Source organism: Ambystoma mexicanum, chromosome 11 (assembly GCF_040938575.1).
Source record: "Ambystoma mexicanum isolate Mex_15411 chromosome 11, UKY_AmexF1_1, whole genome shotgun sequence".
In the NCBI taxonomy this organism is placed as follows: Eukaryota; Metazoa; Chordata; class Amphibia; order Caudata; family Ambystomatidae; genus Ambystoma; species Ambystoma mexicanum.
The window spans coordinates 5055363-5072733 of NC_090934.1; the positions used below are offsets into that span (position 1 = coordinate 5055363).

The 17371-nt window shown below is 47.0% G+C and overlaps 1 protein-coding gene across 1 annotated transcript; it reads right to left on the minus strand.

Moving 5' to 3' along the window:
- Positions 1-13676: 13676 nt before the first annotated feature.
- On the minus strand, positions 13677-14315 carry LOC138504650 (uncharacterized). The gene has a single exon (XM_069625240.1). It carries the CDS (start codon positions 14313-14315, stop codon positions 13677-13679), a length of 639 nt encoding a protein of 212 aa, XP_069481341.1.
- Positions 14316-17371: the final 3056 nt, after the last annotated feature.

Sequence of the window (17371 nt, forward strand, 5' to 3'; positions counted from 1 at the left end):
CTCTATTTATCTGAGATCGCTACACTTTGGTCAACTTGTAATTCTTTTGCGATTAAACTGGGAGATCTCTGTTTGGACTGGTTGGCCTTCGCGGATGATTTGATATTATTTGATCTTACGCCTTTTGGGCTCCAAAATAAACTAGAACGCCTAGTAGAATTTTGTGAGAATTGCAATTTGCAGCTAAACCCAAAGAAATCAAATATCTTGGTTTCACAAATAAGAGAAAGATCATTAGATATCAATGGAACATCAATGGATTGCCGATTCCACGTGCTTTGGGTATGATTTATTTGGGGTATAATTTGAATAACTCGGATTTGATCGATAAATGGCAGGTAGAAATCTCTACCAACGTTATGCCTCTGATTGCCCAAATGAAACTAATCTACTCAAAAGTTTGCCATTGCTCTTTGATGCCTTTGATTGACTTCTACACTCTTAAAGTAGAAGCAATCATTATATATGGATTAGACCTGTGCTGCTTGGAAAATGGTCACATGCTTAATAAAATCCAAGGTAAAGTATGGAAGAAGGTACTACATTTACCTACATCGCTCCGTAATTCCGTCATTATACATGAATTGGGACTTACATCCTTGGCCACTAAATATCTATGGCGTAAGCTCTCTTCCCATGTAAAAATGTTAGATCCATTGCCAAATTCCCTTTATGAAGATTTTGGAAATATGTTAAAGAAGGGTGTCCCAACATCGGTGGTTGAGGCAGGAAAAAGTTGTGAAGAAAAGCTAGAATTGTTAGCAATGGACAGTGATGATTTAATAAAACGTCCTCAAGTCGTCAAGTTGAAGTTAATGCAATATGACTGGGCAGTGAATTCGGATAAAATTGGGTCATATACCTCATTAAAAGAGTATACAAAATTTCATCACACACAGATACCCTTATTGCCATATCTTAGACAGTGTCCGGGGTATAAAATTTGCACCCTTTATATGAGCTTTAAGTTTAACCTCTTTCCAACACTAGAGCGCATCAAGAGGTGGTCTAACAGTTTAGCTTTAGCAGTAGATGGATGTAGATTCTGTAAAAATCTACAAAAAGAAACATTGAAACATCTTGTGGTATATTGTGTTTTTTTCGCAAAAGAACGGCAAAGTATCTTGACGAAATACCTAAATGAAACAACTGGTTATAAATGTGAAATGTTCTGGATACAATGTATGTGGGGGTTTAGAATTCCGTTGATCATTGATTTGGCCCATTTATTAGATGTCATTGAAACGAACTTAAGTTGTAAGAAAATCTGCCTAGTGGGATCGGTGGATGAGATGATAATGTATTAAGCAAAAGAATGAAAGTATAAGAATTATTCCTTACCCAGATTGGGGAATTATCGATTTTAACTCATTCATAGCATTCCATATCATATCGGAATAGGTGCTAATGTGGTGTGATGTGGCAAATCATGCTTTTGATAGCACTATGATTCCAAGGAGTGATGTGTAAATTATTACTGCTCTGGTAGTTTTCCTTTGCATGTATTAGTTTGTTTTTTATTTTAGTTGGTATGTTGCTTTTAAAAGTAATTAATGTCACTGTATAAAATAACTTTAAAGACTGTTGTTACCGCCTCGGTTACCACCGGACTCGTAATGAGACCCCATGTCTTTATCTTGTCATAATACACAAAAATGTACTATATGCACCTGTAATTCAGGCCACCCCTTTGATTCTATTCCTATCACCTTCCCTATGCTTTCTGTACGTCTCTGGGGGAGCCCCTGACCAATATGTTGTAATAGATGGGAATGTTCGCATCCCTGGTTGTCGTGTCTCTAGTGTCCATATCTCTTTTATCTGTTGAGTGTTACGCCAATGGACTTTGTCCTGCTTCATTGTATGTGCAAAACAGCCTGCATGTTTGCCGTGTCTGGATACATCGTCCTTTACCCTCCACATGTGTGCTCGGCAGTTATTAAATGGGGCACCATCCTGGGCATTGCTGCTCAGTGTTACCTTGTCATATCCTGCCTGTTCCCATATTTTGTCTGCAAATAACTCTTCATGTCTCCTATGGCCAGGGTGATCCCTTCCATCTCTTTTTCCAGGGCATAAATCAATTTGCCTGCCCCTGCGGTGAGGGATGGAAAGCTATACATTATGTTGCTGTGGTCCATACTTGCTCATGGTACATACTGGGGTCCCCCTCAACGCTTCTGTAGCAGGGTGTAAAGACTGGAGGGGGGGTCTGTACTTCTGACCTCTATATTGCAGGGTAAAGACACAAAACACCCCAGCCAGGGCTCTCAATTTGGTAGCAATGGATGAGCAACCAGGATTAACCTTTCAGGAATTGATGCAGGCTGGTTCTTAAGTAAAGTGTTTCCCCAAAGCCCCCACAAAGAAATGTCCACACACTATGTTAGGTGATAGCTGTTAGGGAGAATTCTCATCTATGGCTAATTTCCCTCACCTAGTGAGTCCCCCAGCAGCTTTGCTGGACTTCTGGAGTTTATTTTTTTCTACTTGGTAAGAGTGAGAGCTTTTCCCCCACTCTTATATGTGTTTTGCTATGTGTTTTCACCTGTTTTTGTGATTGTGGGCTCTGAAGTACACCACTTCAGTAGTCCCCTTCTTTGTGTGTGTCACACAGTACCTTCTATGCAGTGGCACAGGGTTGTCGTTCATACTCCCACCGACTCCATTTCTGAGGCGACTACTGTCCCCCAGAAAAGGGTAAAGTTACCATTAACTTTACATAGTCAATCTACCACAGGTCCAGTACACCCCATCTTCCATGGAGTACTGGAAAGGGTTAATTCGTATCCTTTTTTATTTGTACCTCCTAGAGCACTATTTTGCTCTTTTAACATTTAGACATGGCTGGTGGCAGTGGTATCTACCCTAACTTTCTACCGCGGTTATCTTATATAATCGTGGTAATATTGTAGGCTATTGTGTTAGCTTAGAAACTTAAACCCGCTTGACCAAATCCTTTTTCTTTTGGCTCCGGTGCAGTTTATTCACCATTTCTTTTTGTTAAACTCCTTCTTGTGTTTTGCTTTGTGCGGCAAACCAGGTTTGTCTTCTTTGTTCGCTGTCTTTTGGCGGGCTTCTACCTAGAGGAGCCTGGGGGTCTAGGTGGGCTGAATGTGAGGGAGGGGTGTAGTCACCCCTGCATAGGGTATCCTAGGAAACCCAAGTCGCACTTTGTCACGATTGGTCAAGGTGGTTGTCAGGGCTGGACAACCCCCCTGCTGCGTGATTGACAGCCAGGCTGTGTGAATGAGGGTTTTGCGCATAAAAGGCAGGTCTCTTGGGCTAGAAGTCAGAGAGTCGCCACTGGAACTACAAGGAACCGACGAGAACCAGAGAGAGCGATGGCTGCTGCAACTACCCCGTCCCGGTGAAGCCCTGCTGCAGTCCTGAGCTATCTACCTTCAACGACTCAGAGAACATCCAGTCCGGAGTCTTCTTCCCTTGAGCTTGGTGGGGATAACCAGCTCATCTTCCCCAGCTAGAGGATCCTCTTCCTTGGTCGAAATCGCTGCACATAGCTGTAGTGGTCCGGATAGCCACTTGAAGAGCCTCTCCTGTTTTTAAGGAGCGCACCTTTTATTCCTCGTCGCTGCTGCCGGCCTCATCCCTGTGTGGTGCTGACCCCCTTCACAACAAAGCTCCAGGAATCATGGGTCTGCGGGAAACCACTAGGGACAACTGCCAGGGCACCAGCTGCACCGTTGGAACAAGGTACTGTGTTCTGCTTGAAGAAACTGGGTGAATCCCGTTTCTTCATTTCCAAGGCTTGCCCTTGTCTTCCCTCTTTCTTATAACTTTTGCTTCCGAACATTGACAATATAGAAGTACTTCTGGCTACGTTGAATCTCAAACTAGCTGACTGTGTGATCCTCGGCAACAGGCCCCGGTGTCTCTCAACCCTGGCTCCGGTCCTTTGACTTTTGAACTCCTGTCTTTGAGTGTTTCTTGATTCTGCCTGCCTAACCAAAATATTGCCTGTGATTTTTGCCTCCAACTCCCTCTGAGTATCTCAAGTGCTAAGTGGGTTTTTACCCCGGTAGCATTTCATGTCACGGATACGCGTTTAGTTAGTAGACCGAACTGTCAAAAAGTGATCGCAATTGTATTCGCGGTAACGTGTTTTATTCGTAACACCGGTGCATTCAACACAGGGTACTTACCTTGAAACTTACTGTACAAAGTGAATTGGTTAGTTGTAGTATATTTAACATATGGTTTTTAACTAAGTCTAATAGAAGTGTTGTGTTTATAACGAATGGTTTAAAAATAAACATACTTATATTTTTTACCTGCAACCATGAGTCAGTGTTTGCTTGAGTCACAGTGATTGTGGTCCCTTGGTGTAATCTCTGCTACTGCTCATATACTCTTGAGATAAGCCTGGCTGCTCCGCTACTGCTACCACTATAACTTAGTAGTACAGGCTTGTACCAAAGGTAAAAACTTGTATTGCCCCCTGTAGTCTTAATTGTGTGTAGTGGTCCCTAAGGGCACTGCACAGGATTCTGCCTAACAATAACACAGCTTCTTTATTTAAAATAAGGGTTCAGGAATATACACACATATAAATAATAACACTTTGTACTTGGAATACTTATTCAAAGAATGGTAAATATATACACTATATGTGGCACCACATAATACTTAATCCAGTAATAGATGCACTAACTGCTGACAGATTTAAACAGGCATGTGGATTCTTAAGTGAGTTGTAACAGCATAGAATAGGGAAGAAAGCCAGGTTAGTGGTGAACAATGGCTAGATAGATAATTCTGTATGAGGATCTCCCACCCGGGCAGCCTTTAATGGAAAAGTTAGGGAGCAACTAATTCTGTCTTTTACAGCACAGTCCAATAATGTTCAATAACCTTTTACTTTCTTTTAAAAGGTTCTACCACCCCAAAGTACCCGAGAGGCCACAGGAGATCAGGATCCAGGACGACTCTGCCACCCCTGGACGACTCCTGAGGCTAGAAGATGCTCTTCCTCGTCACAGTACCTTTGGTGCCTTGGCAAGTGAAGTGGCAGAGTTTCTCGTTTTCGCTCGATGATTCCCTCCAAGGATGGACCCTCCCTTGGAAGAAAGAGCCAATGGGATGCTGAGTCCAAGAATAAAAAAGAACCAAAGTTTTTTGGAAGTGCAGCAGTTTGGCTCTTCGCAGTGCTCCCTTTTGGACAACGATTTCTCTGACTGTAGAAGTCCTGTGAAGATGAAACTTGCTGTGTTCTCCTTAAAGGCTTGGTAGACAAAGATAAGACCCCTGGGGGCCCTCCATGACTTCTAGCGGCGACGGGTGCATAAGTCACTTTTGGGTTCTGATTTAAGTGGTTAACCGACTTTCGGTTCTTCGGTGCTGCAGCTGCAGCACAAACCTCTAGATGGCTTGTGGTGACCTGGACATGACCACTGGAGCAGACCTCGGACACTCACCAAGTCTGGACCCTCGGGACAACTTCCTTAGAATCTGGTGGCGGTAACCCCACCGACGGACCTTCCTCTGCACCCAGTGACTCTGGACTCTCTCCGGTGGGAAAAAGTGGTCAGTAATGATGGCAAGGATGTCCTTTGAAATGCTCTTAGGCAGTTTGGAATTTTTGCAGCTCTGGGTGTCCAGCAAGAAGGGAGCCTTTGTTATCAAAAGTGAGGCTCACCTGTGCTTCGATGTCAGATTTGCAGGAGGATAGATCAGATCCGGAGAGTTCCGTAGCAGTCTTATTAGGAGTTCCTTTTTTTGAGAAGAGATAAGGTCTGTTCCAGGAACTCGCCACAATTGTCGTGCTGAAGAACAGACAGCAACAAGAATGACAATCCCCCTGCGCAGCCCAATAGGGGAAAAAGCCAGTGGCACAAAAAAACCCTGTTCTTTCTTGTGTAGAGACTGAGGAATGTTGAAGTCTTTACTTGTCTTTTCCTGGATTGCAGTGTATTGAAAGCAGGTACGCTGGAAAGTCGGGTAAGAACCACAACTGGAAGCAGGAGGGGGCTCAGGATGCGCAGTATCTGTTGGAACAGGAGGGTAACGGGAGGAACTGGGTAACAACCAGCTCCAAGAGAGTAGGCAGCACCGGGAAGGATGAAGACAGACAGAAAGGAGGAACCAAACTAACACTAGAACCGAGAAGAGGGCTAAAGAGGGCAAGGTAACTATGAGAGCCAAGTAATAGAAGTCTAGAGCCCAGAGGAAAGCACCCGTAAACAAACCCTAGGAAAACAAAGAGAAAACTTACCGAATAGTGAATATAGGAATAGGAATATAACAAGAAAGCAGAGTGTCACAGCAGATCACGGAAACACCGGAGAGATTATAAAAGCAAGAGACAGAGCCGAAGGCGGTGCAGGGAAAAACAAAGCTGATGGTGGTGCAGGAAGAACGAAAGTAAACAGTGTCGGGAGTCAGAAGCAGAGCGCGGAGAAAGTGAGAACAGGCAGACAGTAAGAAGCCAAAAGCGGCTCAAATGTGGAAGGCAAACAAACGGAAGTGCAGACGAAAATCCACACTGGAAAGGAAGAAAAATAATAATCCAAGAGGGCGTAAGCTATGGGCAAACGAGGGCAAAAATATTCATGAAGGACGCTGGAACCGCCAGGGAACCAGAGAGCGAGGAACAGGAAACAGTTGCAACGTGCTGAGGGGGCGTGGCTACCATGGATTTAAAGGAAGAAGCATGTAACAACTAGACTGCTGCAAGGAGAGTCGTAATGGGACTAATGGGACCTCCAACGGGACATTATCTTCCATTGATCTCTCCTCATGACAGTATGCCCCCTTCTTGGGGCAACGACCCAGGTTTACCCGGATGCAAGGCATGGAACCGTAGCAAACATCTGGGGGCTGCAATGTTGGTTACCGGTTCCCAAGAGTCTTCTGCCTGCTAGTACCCTTTCTAGCGAACCAAGTACTGTAGTCTACCTCTGTAGTAGCGGGAGACCAGGATTCTTTCTTTTATCCTGTCTACCCCAGACTCAGTGGCGCCTAGAGGAGGGCTTCTGTGCAGAAGCCCACCAAAAGGACGAACAAACGATCCCTGACCTGGCTTAGGACTATAGAGAAAGACACGAGAAAGAAATTAAATTAAAGTTCTGGCAATAAAACCTACCGGAGTAAAGTTAATATTAAAATAAACCGGCAGTATGTTAGAGGCTGTCAGTAAAAGTGGTTGCCTCGAACAATGGGAAAATCCCGTAGGGAAATATTCGCAGACAAATATTTACAGTAGTAACCACTGCCACCAGCCAGAAACTTTTGAGAGAGGGACTGTACGGTACCCCCTCGAAAATGAACACTAGGGAAAAACTATCAACCCTTCCCAGTACCTCCATAGTAAGAAGGGTTGTACTGGTTTTGTTCATAAGATTTGACTAGTAAAGTCAATGGGGACTTTACATGCCCTGGGAGACAGTAGTCAGTGCCAGGGTATGGAGTCTATGTTTGGGGGACACTACGACACCCCTATGGTACGGCACGGAGGGTGCTGTGTACCACACATGTAAAAAGTTGATTCCTATGAGGGTGAGAAAAACCCCATAGACCATAAGCACACAAGATAGCCTAAAACACACACTCGCAATCTGTCTAAGAGTGGGAAAAAAGGGTCTCCCTCTTAGCAGGAGAGAAAAATAAACCCTACAAATCCAGCAAAGCTGCTGGGGGACTCTATAGGTAAGGGAAATTAGCCATAGATGAGAATTCTCCCTAACACGGATTAACCTCAGAGCATGGATATGCAACGCCAGTTCCAAGGAACTATTGCAAGCTCCACTGCTCTTCCAATTTACCAAGAAGAAAAGGAGACCTCAACATAGCTGACACAGCCGCGAGTCACAGATCTCCTTCACCTCATATTCAGAGCGACCACTTACCGGTACAGGTCTGTCTGCTTTTGGGTTGCCTATCATAAGGGTGAGGTGATACCGGCTTAAATTATGAAACGGGGAACACTGGGTGGATCTTCCAGGTCATAGGCAGGTCAGACCCAAAGACCAATCTAGAGGTATTCCAGTTCAAATAGGGAGTGTAACGCAACAGCAAGGAGAGTCCTCGTATAACCAGGGATCTTGAAGGCAATATTTTTCACCAGTGGTCTATGGAGCATTCCCATCATGGCGGTGCCTCTTTATAAGAGCATCCTCCATTCCTGAATGCAAGGAACGTCAGTGGAGACCCGATGCTCGCTCTTCGGCTATGACAGCATTTCCCATTGCAGATAGATCTGCCCCCGGTATCTGCATGTAGGTAAGCAGTAGTGACCAGGATGCTGCAGAGATGCGTGTCACGCCAACTGTGTGATAACCACCTTTGTCAGAGAGAATGTAACATTCAATGCATTGTGGCGAGTTGGAAGAAGAACCCATTGAAGACATGTTAACTTTCTTTAATGAAAATATAAGAAAAAGGCGGGCCTTTCCCTATTACTAAAGGGATTACCCAGCCTATCTAAATTAACTAAAGGTGTTCATCTGTTGTCAGGAAGTAAAAAAGTATAATTTGTCCTCAGTCCCAAACCTAATTCTACCTGACCCTACCACTAATATGAATAACTCCAAATAGGCTAAGAGAATGTCTCTCTTCTCCTGGTCGTCTCTTCTCCTGGTCATCTCTTCTCCTGGTTGTCACTCTTCCCCTGACAGGCTCTCTTCTCCTGGTCATCACTATTCTCCTGACCGTCTCTCTTCTCCTGACCATCTCTCTTCACCTGCTTGTCCGTCTTCTCCTGGTCGTCTCTCTTCTCCTGGCCATCTATCTTCTCCTGGCCGTCTCTCTTCTCCTGGCTGTCTCTCTTAATTCCGGCTCTCTTCTCCTGGTAGTCTCTCTTCTCCTGGCTGTCTCTCTTCTCCTGACTGTCTCTTCTCCTGGTCGTCTCTTCTCCTGGCTGTCTCTCTTTTCCTGGCCGTCTCTCTTCTCCTGACCGTCTCTCTTCTCCTGACCATCTCTCTTCTCCTGGTCGTCTCTCTTCTCCTGGTCGTCTCTTTTCCTGGTTGTCTCTCTTCTCCTGGCTGTCTCTCTTCTCCTGGTCGTCTCTCTTCTCCTGGTCGTCTCTTCTCCTGGCCATCTCTCTTCTCTTGTTCATCTCTTCTCCTGGCCGTCTCTCTTCTCCTGGTCATCTCTTCTCCTGGTTGTCTCTTCTCCTGGCCATCTCTCTTCTTCTGACCGTCTCTCTTCTCCTGGTCGTCTCTCTTCTCCTGGCCATCTCTCTTCTCCTGGCCATCTCTCTTCTCCTAGCTGCCTCTCTTCTCCTGGCCGCCTCTCTTCTACTGGCTGTCTCTTCTCCTGGTTGTCTCTTCTCTTGGTTGTCTCTTCTCCTGGCTGCCTCTCTTCTCCTGGCCATCTCTCTTCTCCTGTTTGTCTCTTCTCCTGTTTGTCTCTCTTCTCCTGGCCGTCTCTATTGTCCTGACCGTCTCTCTTCTCCTGGCTGTCTCTCTTCTCCTGGCTGTCTCTCTTCTCCTGGCTGTCTCTCTTCTCCTAGTCGTCTCTCTTGTCCTGACCGTCTCTCTTGTCCTGACCGTCTCTCTTCTCCTGGCCGTCTCTCTTCTCCTGGCCATCTCTCTTCTCCTGGCCTCTCCCTTCTCCTGGCCGCCACTCTTCTCCTGGCTGTCTCTCTTCTCCTGGCCGTCTCTCTTCTCCTGGCCGCCTCTCTTCTCCTGGCTGTCTCTTCTCCTGGTTGTCTCTTTTCCTGGCCGCCTCTCTTCTCCTGGCCATATATCTTCTCCTGTTCATCTCTTCTCCTGGCCGTCTCTCTTCTCCTGGCCGTCTCCCTTTGTCATGAATGCCTTGTCTATTGCCCACGGAGTGTAGACAACGAATTCTACCCAACAATATAACCCTGTCTATGGATAGAAAACCAATACCAAGGGATCTATTATTTGGAAGAATGGACACAAACGCGTGCATCAGATCTCCTAGAACCGGAAAGGAAAGGCAAATTAGCAACAGTCCTTTCTTAGACAATAACAAAAGATGATGAATAAATGACACCAACCTCAACTGAGATATAGTTAGCAATGGATAACACCGCACTGGCTGGCAATACAGGACAGAATCAACAGGTGTAAAAGGAGATCTGATGCATTTGGAGAATGACAAGAAATATATAGGCAAGATAAGGTAATGTTAAACAGGACCAGAAGAGTAAGGAAGAAATGTCAGCTGATCCTTACAGTGTTTATTAGATGGAGCAGCTTCTATAATGCAGCAGCAGAGTGGAGATGCTACAAGTAAGGCCTGGAAGCACTGACAATGTGACAAGACTATTCCGAACAAAACGCGTACGCCTAGAGGCCAGGAAGTCCTTTGCAGTACCCGACGAAACGAGGACGCTCTCCAATCACCCCTCAAGGTCCAAAGGAAGTCTCTAGTCTGTACCGGGATGATAGAGTGGAGAGTGGCTTCCGGACTTACAAGGTAGCGTGTGCAGCAGGTAAGGATCCAAGTGAAACTGCAGTCAGTTGAGCAATCTGGGTCGGCAACAGGACGGACAGTTAAATATCCCAAAGGGAGGCAAAAGTAATCCGTAATGAGTTCCGCGTTGGCAACCGGAGGTCTTGTAGAATCTAAAGGAAGAGAGAGAGGCAGTCCGTAGAGAGTTCCGAGTCGGCAACTGGGCGGGCAGAAAAGTATCAGGAAGGGGCAAGACAGAAGCAAAGTCGTGGTTAAACGAAGCAAGGTTGGAAAAATGGCAAAAGTAGCAACAAACCCAAAGTGACTCTTAACAGGCAAGGAGTAGAAAGAGACGGAGTCCAAAGAACAAGCCAAGAATCAGGAAACCAGGAAACACAGTCAATCGGAAATACAGGACCTAACACACTTCAGCCAAAATCAGAAGCGCTGACTACTCGGCAAGGAGGAGCTTAAGAGCCGTGAAGTCAAATGACTAAACGTGCATGTGACCTCGAGATGCATTAATGTTTATGCCCCAATCTCCATGGCAACCGCCGCCGTGTAGCAAAGGACGTATGTTTTCTTATTGCTGTAAGTGTCGAGTAATGACTACTATATCGCAGTGAACCATATTTGATCCGATTACGAAGAGGCAGTAAACGTGATCATGTGCATGGTTTTGGGACACAGGAATGTTTAATCAAGAGAGAATGTGACGGAGGACTGGAGGTACCACCTGAATTCCTGACACTCTTCTCCTGGTCGTCTCTTCTCCTGACCGTCTCTCGTCTCCTGGCCGTCTCTCTTCCCCTGGTCGTCTCTCTTCTCCTGGTCGTCTCTCTTCTCCTGGTCGTGTCTCTTCTCCTGGTCGTCTCTTCTCCTGGTCGTCTCTTCTCCTGGCCGTGTCTCTTCTCCTGGCTGTGTCTCTTCTCCTGGCCGTCTCTTCTCCTGGTCGTCTCTTCTCCTGGTCGTCTCTTCTCCAGGCCATCTCTCTTCTCCTGGTCATTTCTCTTCTCCTGGTCATTTCTCTTCTCCTGGCCGTCTCTCTTCTCCTGGTTGTCTCTCTTCTCCTGGTCGTCTCTCTTCTCCTGGCCATCTCTCTTCTCCTGTTAGCATCTCTTCTCCTGGTCGTCTCTTCTCCTGGTCGTTTCTTCTCCAGGCCATCTCTCTTCTCCTGGTCATTTCTCTTCTCCTGGCCGTCTCTCTTCTCTTGGTCGTCTCTCTTCTCCTGGTCGTCTCTTCTCCTGGCCATCTCTCTTCTCCTGGTCGTCTCTCTTCGCCTGGTCGTCTCTCTTCTCCTGGCCACCTCTCTTCACCTGGCCATCTCTCTTCTCCTGTTCGTCTCTTCTTATGGCCGCCTCTCTTCTCCTGGCCGCCTCTCTTCTCCTGGCCGCCTCTCTTCTCCTGGCCATCTCTCTTCTCCTGTTTGTCTCTTCTCCTGTTTGTCTCTCTTCTCCTGGCCGTCTCTCTTGTCCTGACCGTCCCTCTTCTCCTGGTCGTCTCTCTTCTCCTGGCCGTCTCTCTTCTCCTGGCCTCTCTCTTCTCGTGGCCGCCTCTCTTCTCCTGGCTGTCTCTCTTCTCCTGGCCGTCTCTCTTCTCCTGGCCGCCTCTCTTCTCCTGGCTGTTTCTTCTCCTGGTTGTCTCTTCTCCTGGCCGCCTCTCTTCTCCTGGCCATCTATCTTCTCCTGTTCGTCTCTTCTCCTGGCCGTCGCTCTTTGTCACAAATGCCTTGTATATTGCCCACGGAGTGTAGACGACGAATTCTACCCAACAATATAACCCTGTCTATGGATAGAAAACCAATATCAAGGGATCTATTATTTGGACGAATGGACCCAAACGTGTGCATCAGATCTCCTAGAACCGGAAAGTAAAGGCAAATTAACAATAGCCCTTTCTTAGACAATAACAAAAGATGATGAATAAATGACACCAACCTCAACTGAGATATAGTTAGCAATGGATAACACCGCACTGGCTGGCAAATCCAGACAGAATCAACAGGTGTAAAAGGAGATCTGATGCATTTGGAGAATGACAAGAAATATATAGGCAAGATAAGGTAATGTTAAACAGGACCAGAAGAGTAAGGAAGAAATGTCAGCTGATCCTTACGGTGTTTATTAGATGGAGCAGCTTCTATAATGCAGCAGCAGAGTGGAGATGCTACAAGTAAGGCCTGGAAGCACTGACAATGTGACAGGACTAGTACCGACAAAACGCGTACGCCTAGAGGCCAGGAAGTCCTTTGCAGTACCCGACAAAATGAGGACGCTCCCCAATCACCCCTCAAGGTCCAAAGGAAGTCTCAAGTCCATACCGGGATGATAGAGTGGAGAGTGGCTTCCAGACTTACAAGGTAGCGTGTGCAGCAGGTAAGGATCCAAGTGAAACTGCAGTCCGTTGAGCAATCCGGGTCGGCAACAGGACGGACAGTTAAATATTCCAAAGGGAGGCAAAAGCAATCCGTAATGAGTTCTGCGTTGGCAACAGGAGGTCTTGTAGAATCCAAAGGAAGAGAGAGAGGCAGTCCGTAGAGAGTTCCGAGTCGGCAACTGGGCTGGCAGAAATGTATCAGGAAGGGGCATGACAGAAGCAAAGTCATGGTTAAACGAAGCAAGGTTCGAAAACTTGTAAAAGTAGCAGCAAACCCAAAGTGACTCTTAACAGGCAAGGAGTAGAAAGAGACGGAGTCCAAAGAACAAGCCAAGAATCAGGAAACCAGGAAACACAGTCAATCGGAAATACAGGACGGAACACACTTCAGCCAAAATCAGAAGCGCTGACTACTCGGCAAGGAGGAGCTTAAGAGCTGTGAAGTCATATGACTAAACGTGCGTGTGACGTCGAGATGCATTAATGTTTATGCCCCAATCTCCATAGCAACCACCACTGCGTAGCAAATGACGTATGTTTTCTTACTGCTGTAAGTGTCGAGTAATGACTACTATTTCGCAGTGAACCATATTTCATCCGATTACGAAGAGGCAGTAAATGTGATCATGTGCATGGTTTTTGGACACTGGAATGTTTAATCAAGAGAGAATGTGACGGAGGACTGGTGGTACCACCTGAATTCCTGACACTCTTCTCATGGCTGTCTCTCTTCTCCTGGTCGTCTCTCTTCTCCTGGTCATCTCTCTTCTCCTGGCTGTCTCTCTTCTTATGGCCATCTCTCTTCTCCTGGCCGTCTCTCTTTTCCTGGTCGTCTCTCTTCTCCTGACCGTCTCTCTTCTCCTGGTCGTGTCTTCTCATGGACGTCTCTCTTCTCCTGGTCGTCTCTCTTCTCCTGGTCGTCACTTCTCCTGGCCGTGTCTCTTCTCCTGGTTGTCTCTCTTCTCCTGGTCGTCTCCCTTCTCCTGGTCGTCTCCCTTCTCCTGGCCATCTCTCTTCTCCTGGTCATCTCTCTTCTCCTGGACGTCTCTTCTCCAGGCATCTCGCTTCTCCTGTTCATCTCTTCTCCTGGCCGTCTCTCTTCCCTGGTCGTCTCTCTTCTCCTGGTCGTCTCTTCTCCTGGCCGTCTCTCTTCTCCTGGTCATTTCTCTTCTCCTGGCCGTCTCTCTTCTCCTGGTCATCTCTCTTCTCCTGGTCATCTCTTCTCCTGTTCGTCTCTTCTCCTGGCCGTCTCTCTTCTCCTGGTCGTCTCTTCTCGTGGTCGTCTCTTGTCTTGGCCGTCTCTCTTCTCCTGGCTGTCTCTCTTCTCCTGATCGTCTCTCTACTCCTGGCTGTCTCTCTTCTCCTGGCTGTCTCTCTTCTCCTGGTCTTCTCTCTTCTCCTGGCCACCTCCCTGGCCATCTCTCTTCTCCTGGCCGCCTCTCTTCTCCTGGCCGCCTCTCTTCTCCAAGCCGCCTCTCTTCTCCTGTTTGTCTCTTCTCCTGTTTGTCTCTCTTCTCCTGGCCGTCTCTCTTCTCCTGATCGTCTCTTCTCCTGGTCATCTCTTCTCCTGGTCGTCTCTTCTCCTGGCCGTCTCTTCTCCTGGTCGTCTCTCTTCTCCTGGCTGTCTCTCTTCTCCTGGCAGTCTCTCTTCTCCTGGTCGTCTCTCTTCTCCTGGTCATCTCTTCTTCTAGCCGTCTCTCTTCTCCTGTTCATCTCTCTTCTCCTGGCCGTCTCTCTTCTCATGGCCGTCTCTCTTCTCCTGGCCGTCTCTCTTTGCCTGGTCGTCTCTAATTTGCCTTCTTTCCAGCGGTTTTCTCTTCAAGTCTGTATCTTATCTCCTGTGGTTATTGATCCACAAATGTCTCTGTTTAGAATATTGGTTTCTTTAAGTTATCTTCCCTGATAGTCTCTTGACATTTCCTTCATGAGCTGATGTAGCTCCTCGCATATACTTGTGGGGTGTGCATTCTCCTTAATGCCTGCTTTACGACAGTTTTCCTTGAAATAGTTTCTAACACTTTGGTCTTTCCTTTTATATCTCTTATATTCTTGAGGGCTATCAAACCCTCGGTTTTTCATGATCTTATTGCGATCATGACCACCCCTCTCCTGAGTGCTCGGTATTGGATTCTCCCTTTTACGATTCTGTTCCCTTGACAATACTTGTTACACTTACATGCAGTGGGCTCTCTTGTCTCTTCATACCTCAGTACCTGGGGGATGTTCCCTTCCTCTCAGGGTATTTGCTTCCACTTTTTATCTATTTCCTAAATAGCGCTGTCCGTCACGCTCGGTATGGGTTTCAGAATTCTCCAACTCTGCTCATTTAATGTTCCACTTTCATACTTGTGACTTTGAGAGGTTTCTCTCTTCCCAATATATTACCCCGGTGGCCTCACCCCTCTCTACCATTTTCGCTGTTACCTTTTCCGACGCAAGCGAACCTCGCAGGATGCTGCACGCACTCAGGCATTCGGCTTCTCGGTTGCTCTTCTCTGTGTCTGGCTTCGCCGGCGTAGCATTCTCAGCTTCTCTAACTTAGGGTGCCATCTACAGACGCAGATTGCAGGGAGCTGGCAGAACTCCCTTCTCTGGTGGTCTTGGCATCATTCATTGGGCGTCTTGCCCACCAAGAAGCAGACGTGGTCACGCCACCACCTTGCTCGTGTCTAAGCTCCCCGTTGGGGCAACGGTTCTCCCGTTGCTGGAATCGTCAGCTCTCCGGCGTCTCACTCTGGCATTCCTCACCTTTCCACAAGTCACAGGCTCCACAACTTCGTTCTGCTCCAGCTCTCCAAGGCTTAATCATGTAAGGAGGCTTCTCCTGCGTACCATACTCTGTCTCCTTACAATAGCTACTTGTCCCAGTTATATATATATGTCTCTTTTTAAAGAGACATCTCCTTGTCCTTGGTATGGCTGTTTTGTTCCTGCATTGCCTGCAGCCAAACATAAGGATGACAGACTAGTCTTCATAGCAGGTATTCCCATCTACACATATAGGGCATTTGGTCTATGGAATTCCTCCTCAGAATGGGAGTCCTTGTCCCCTAAGGGGGATTCAATCCCATTAAGGCCCCACTTGCCCAGACACCTAGGGAGGGTCTTGCCGAGTGGGCTCAACTCTCCAGCCTCAAAGAGGGTCGGTCCCCCTTGGGGAGGAGGGTCGAATACCCTTGATTCGTCACAGCCTCCTATGTTTTTACTGGTTACATGTGCTAATAACCCTGCAAAAATATCACCATACAAGAATGGCGCCATATTTCTGCAGTGATATTACCCCATGGAACCACAGGGGACACCACCGCAACCCCCGTATATTTTTAAACGGAGCAGGGGACACCCCAGCAACCATTTACTCCATAAATTATCCCCACAATAATATTTACTTTGGCGATATTGTTAGGGACAATTCTCCAGAATGGCTAATTTCCCTTACCTGATGAGTCCCTCAGCAGCTTTGCTGGATTTCTAGGATTTGTTTTTTTTCACCTGGTAAGAGTGTGAGCCTTTTTTCACACTCTTACATGTGTTTTGCTGTGTGTTGTACATTTTTGTGTTCATGGGTATGGAGTCTCACCAACTCTGTTGGCATCATCGTTTTACTGTGTGTCACTCAGCACCTTTAGTGCAGTGACACAGGGTTGTCTTTTCAGACTTCCCACTTTAAACTACATTTTCTGGGACTGACTACTGCCTCCCAGAACATGTAAAGTTGCCATTGACTTTACTAGTCTTTTTAAATTTACAGACCCAGTACACCCTATCTTACAATAGAGTACTGGAGGGGTTAATAATTATCCCCTTTTTTCTGATTCTCATGAAACATTAGTTTGTTCCCCTTTCTCTAAGATTTGGCTGGTGGTAGTGGTATCTACCCTTTTCTTTCTACCGCGAGCTATGAAAATAGCCTCAGTACAGTTAGAGGCTATGGTGGTAGCCTCAAACTCTAAACCCGCTGGACCCCTTTTATTTTTATTTGGTTCCGGTTGGGTTTATTCGACATTTCTTTTTGTAAAGGTTTTTCTCGTGTTTCACTCTGCGCGCCAAACCAGGTTTGGTTCCTTTGTTCGCCGTCCTTTGGTGGGCTTCTGCACAGAAGCCCTCCTTAGGCGCCTGAGTGTCTGGGTGGGCTGAATGTGAGGGAGGGGTTTTAGGCCCGCTGCACAGGGTCTCCTTGGAGACCCAAGTCACACTCTAGTTTCATTGGCTAGGTGACTGTCCGGCCAGGACAGCCACCCTGCTGTGTGATTGACAGCCAGGCTGTGTGAATTGGGGATTTGGTGCATAAAAAGCCGGTCTCTGGGACTGGAAGGCAGAGTCGCCACTGGATTGAGAGAGCCAACGAGAAGCTGAAGGTAGACGACTGCTGCATCTACTGGACATCCCGGTGATGCCCTGCTGCAGCTCCGAATCACCTGAAACTTCGACGAAAGAGGAGATCTGCAAAGAGTCTTCTCCCCTTAAGCTTGGTGGGACCAACCAGCCCGCTAAACACCAAACGCCGGCCTCCCACTCCTGGTCGAATTTGCTGTGCATTCCTGCAGTGAACCAGATAGCCAGAGAGAAATGGACCTATTTGGGTTTTAAGGAGCGCACCTTTTATTCAACGCTT

Bases quoted from the DNA above. Each gene is read 5' to 3' on its own strand.
- LOC138504650 (XM_069625240.1), bottom strand. From the start codon at position 14,315: ATGACCAGGAGAAGAGACGATCAGGAGAAGAGAGACGGCCAGGAGAAG.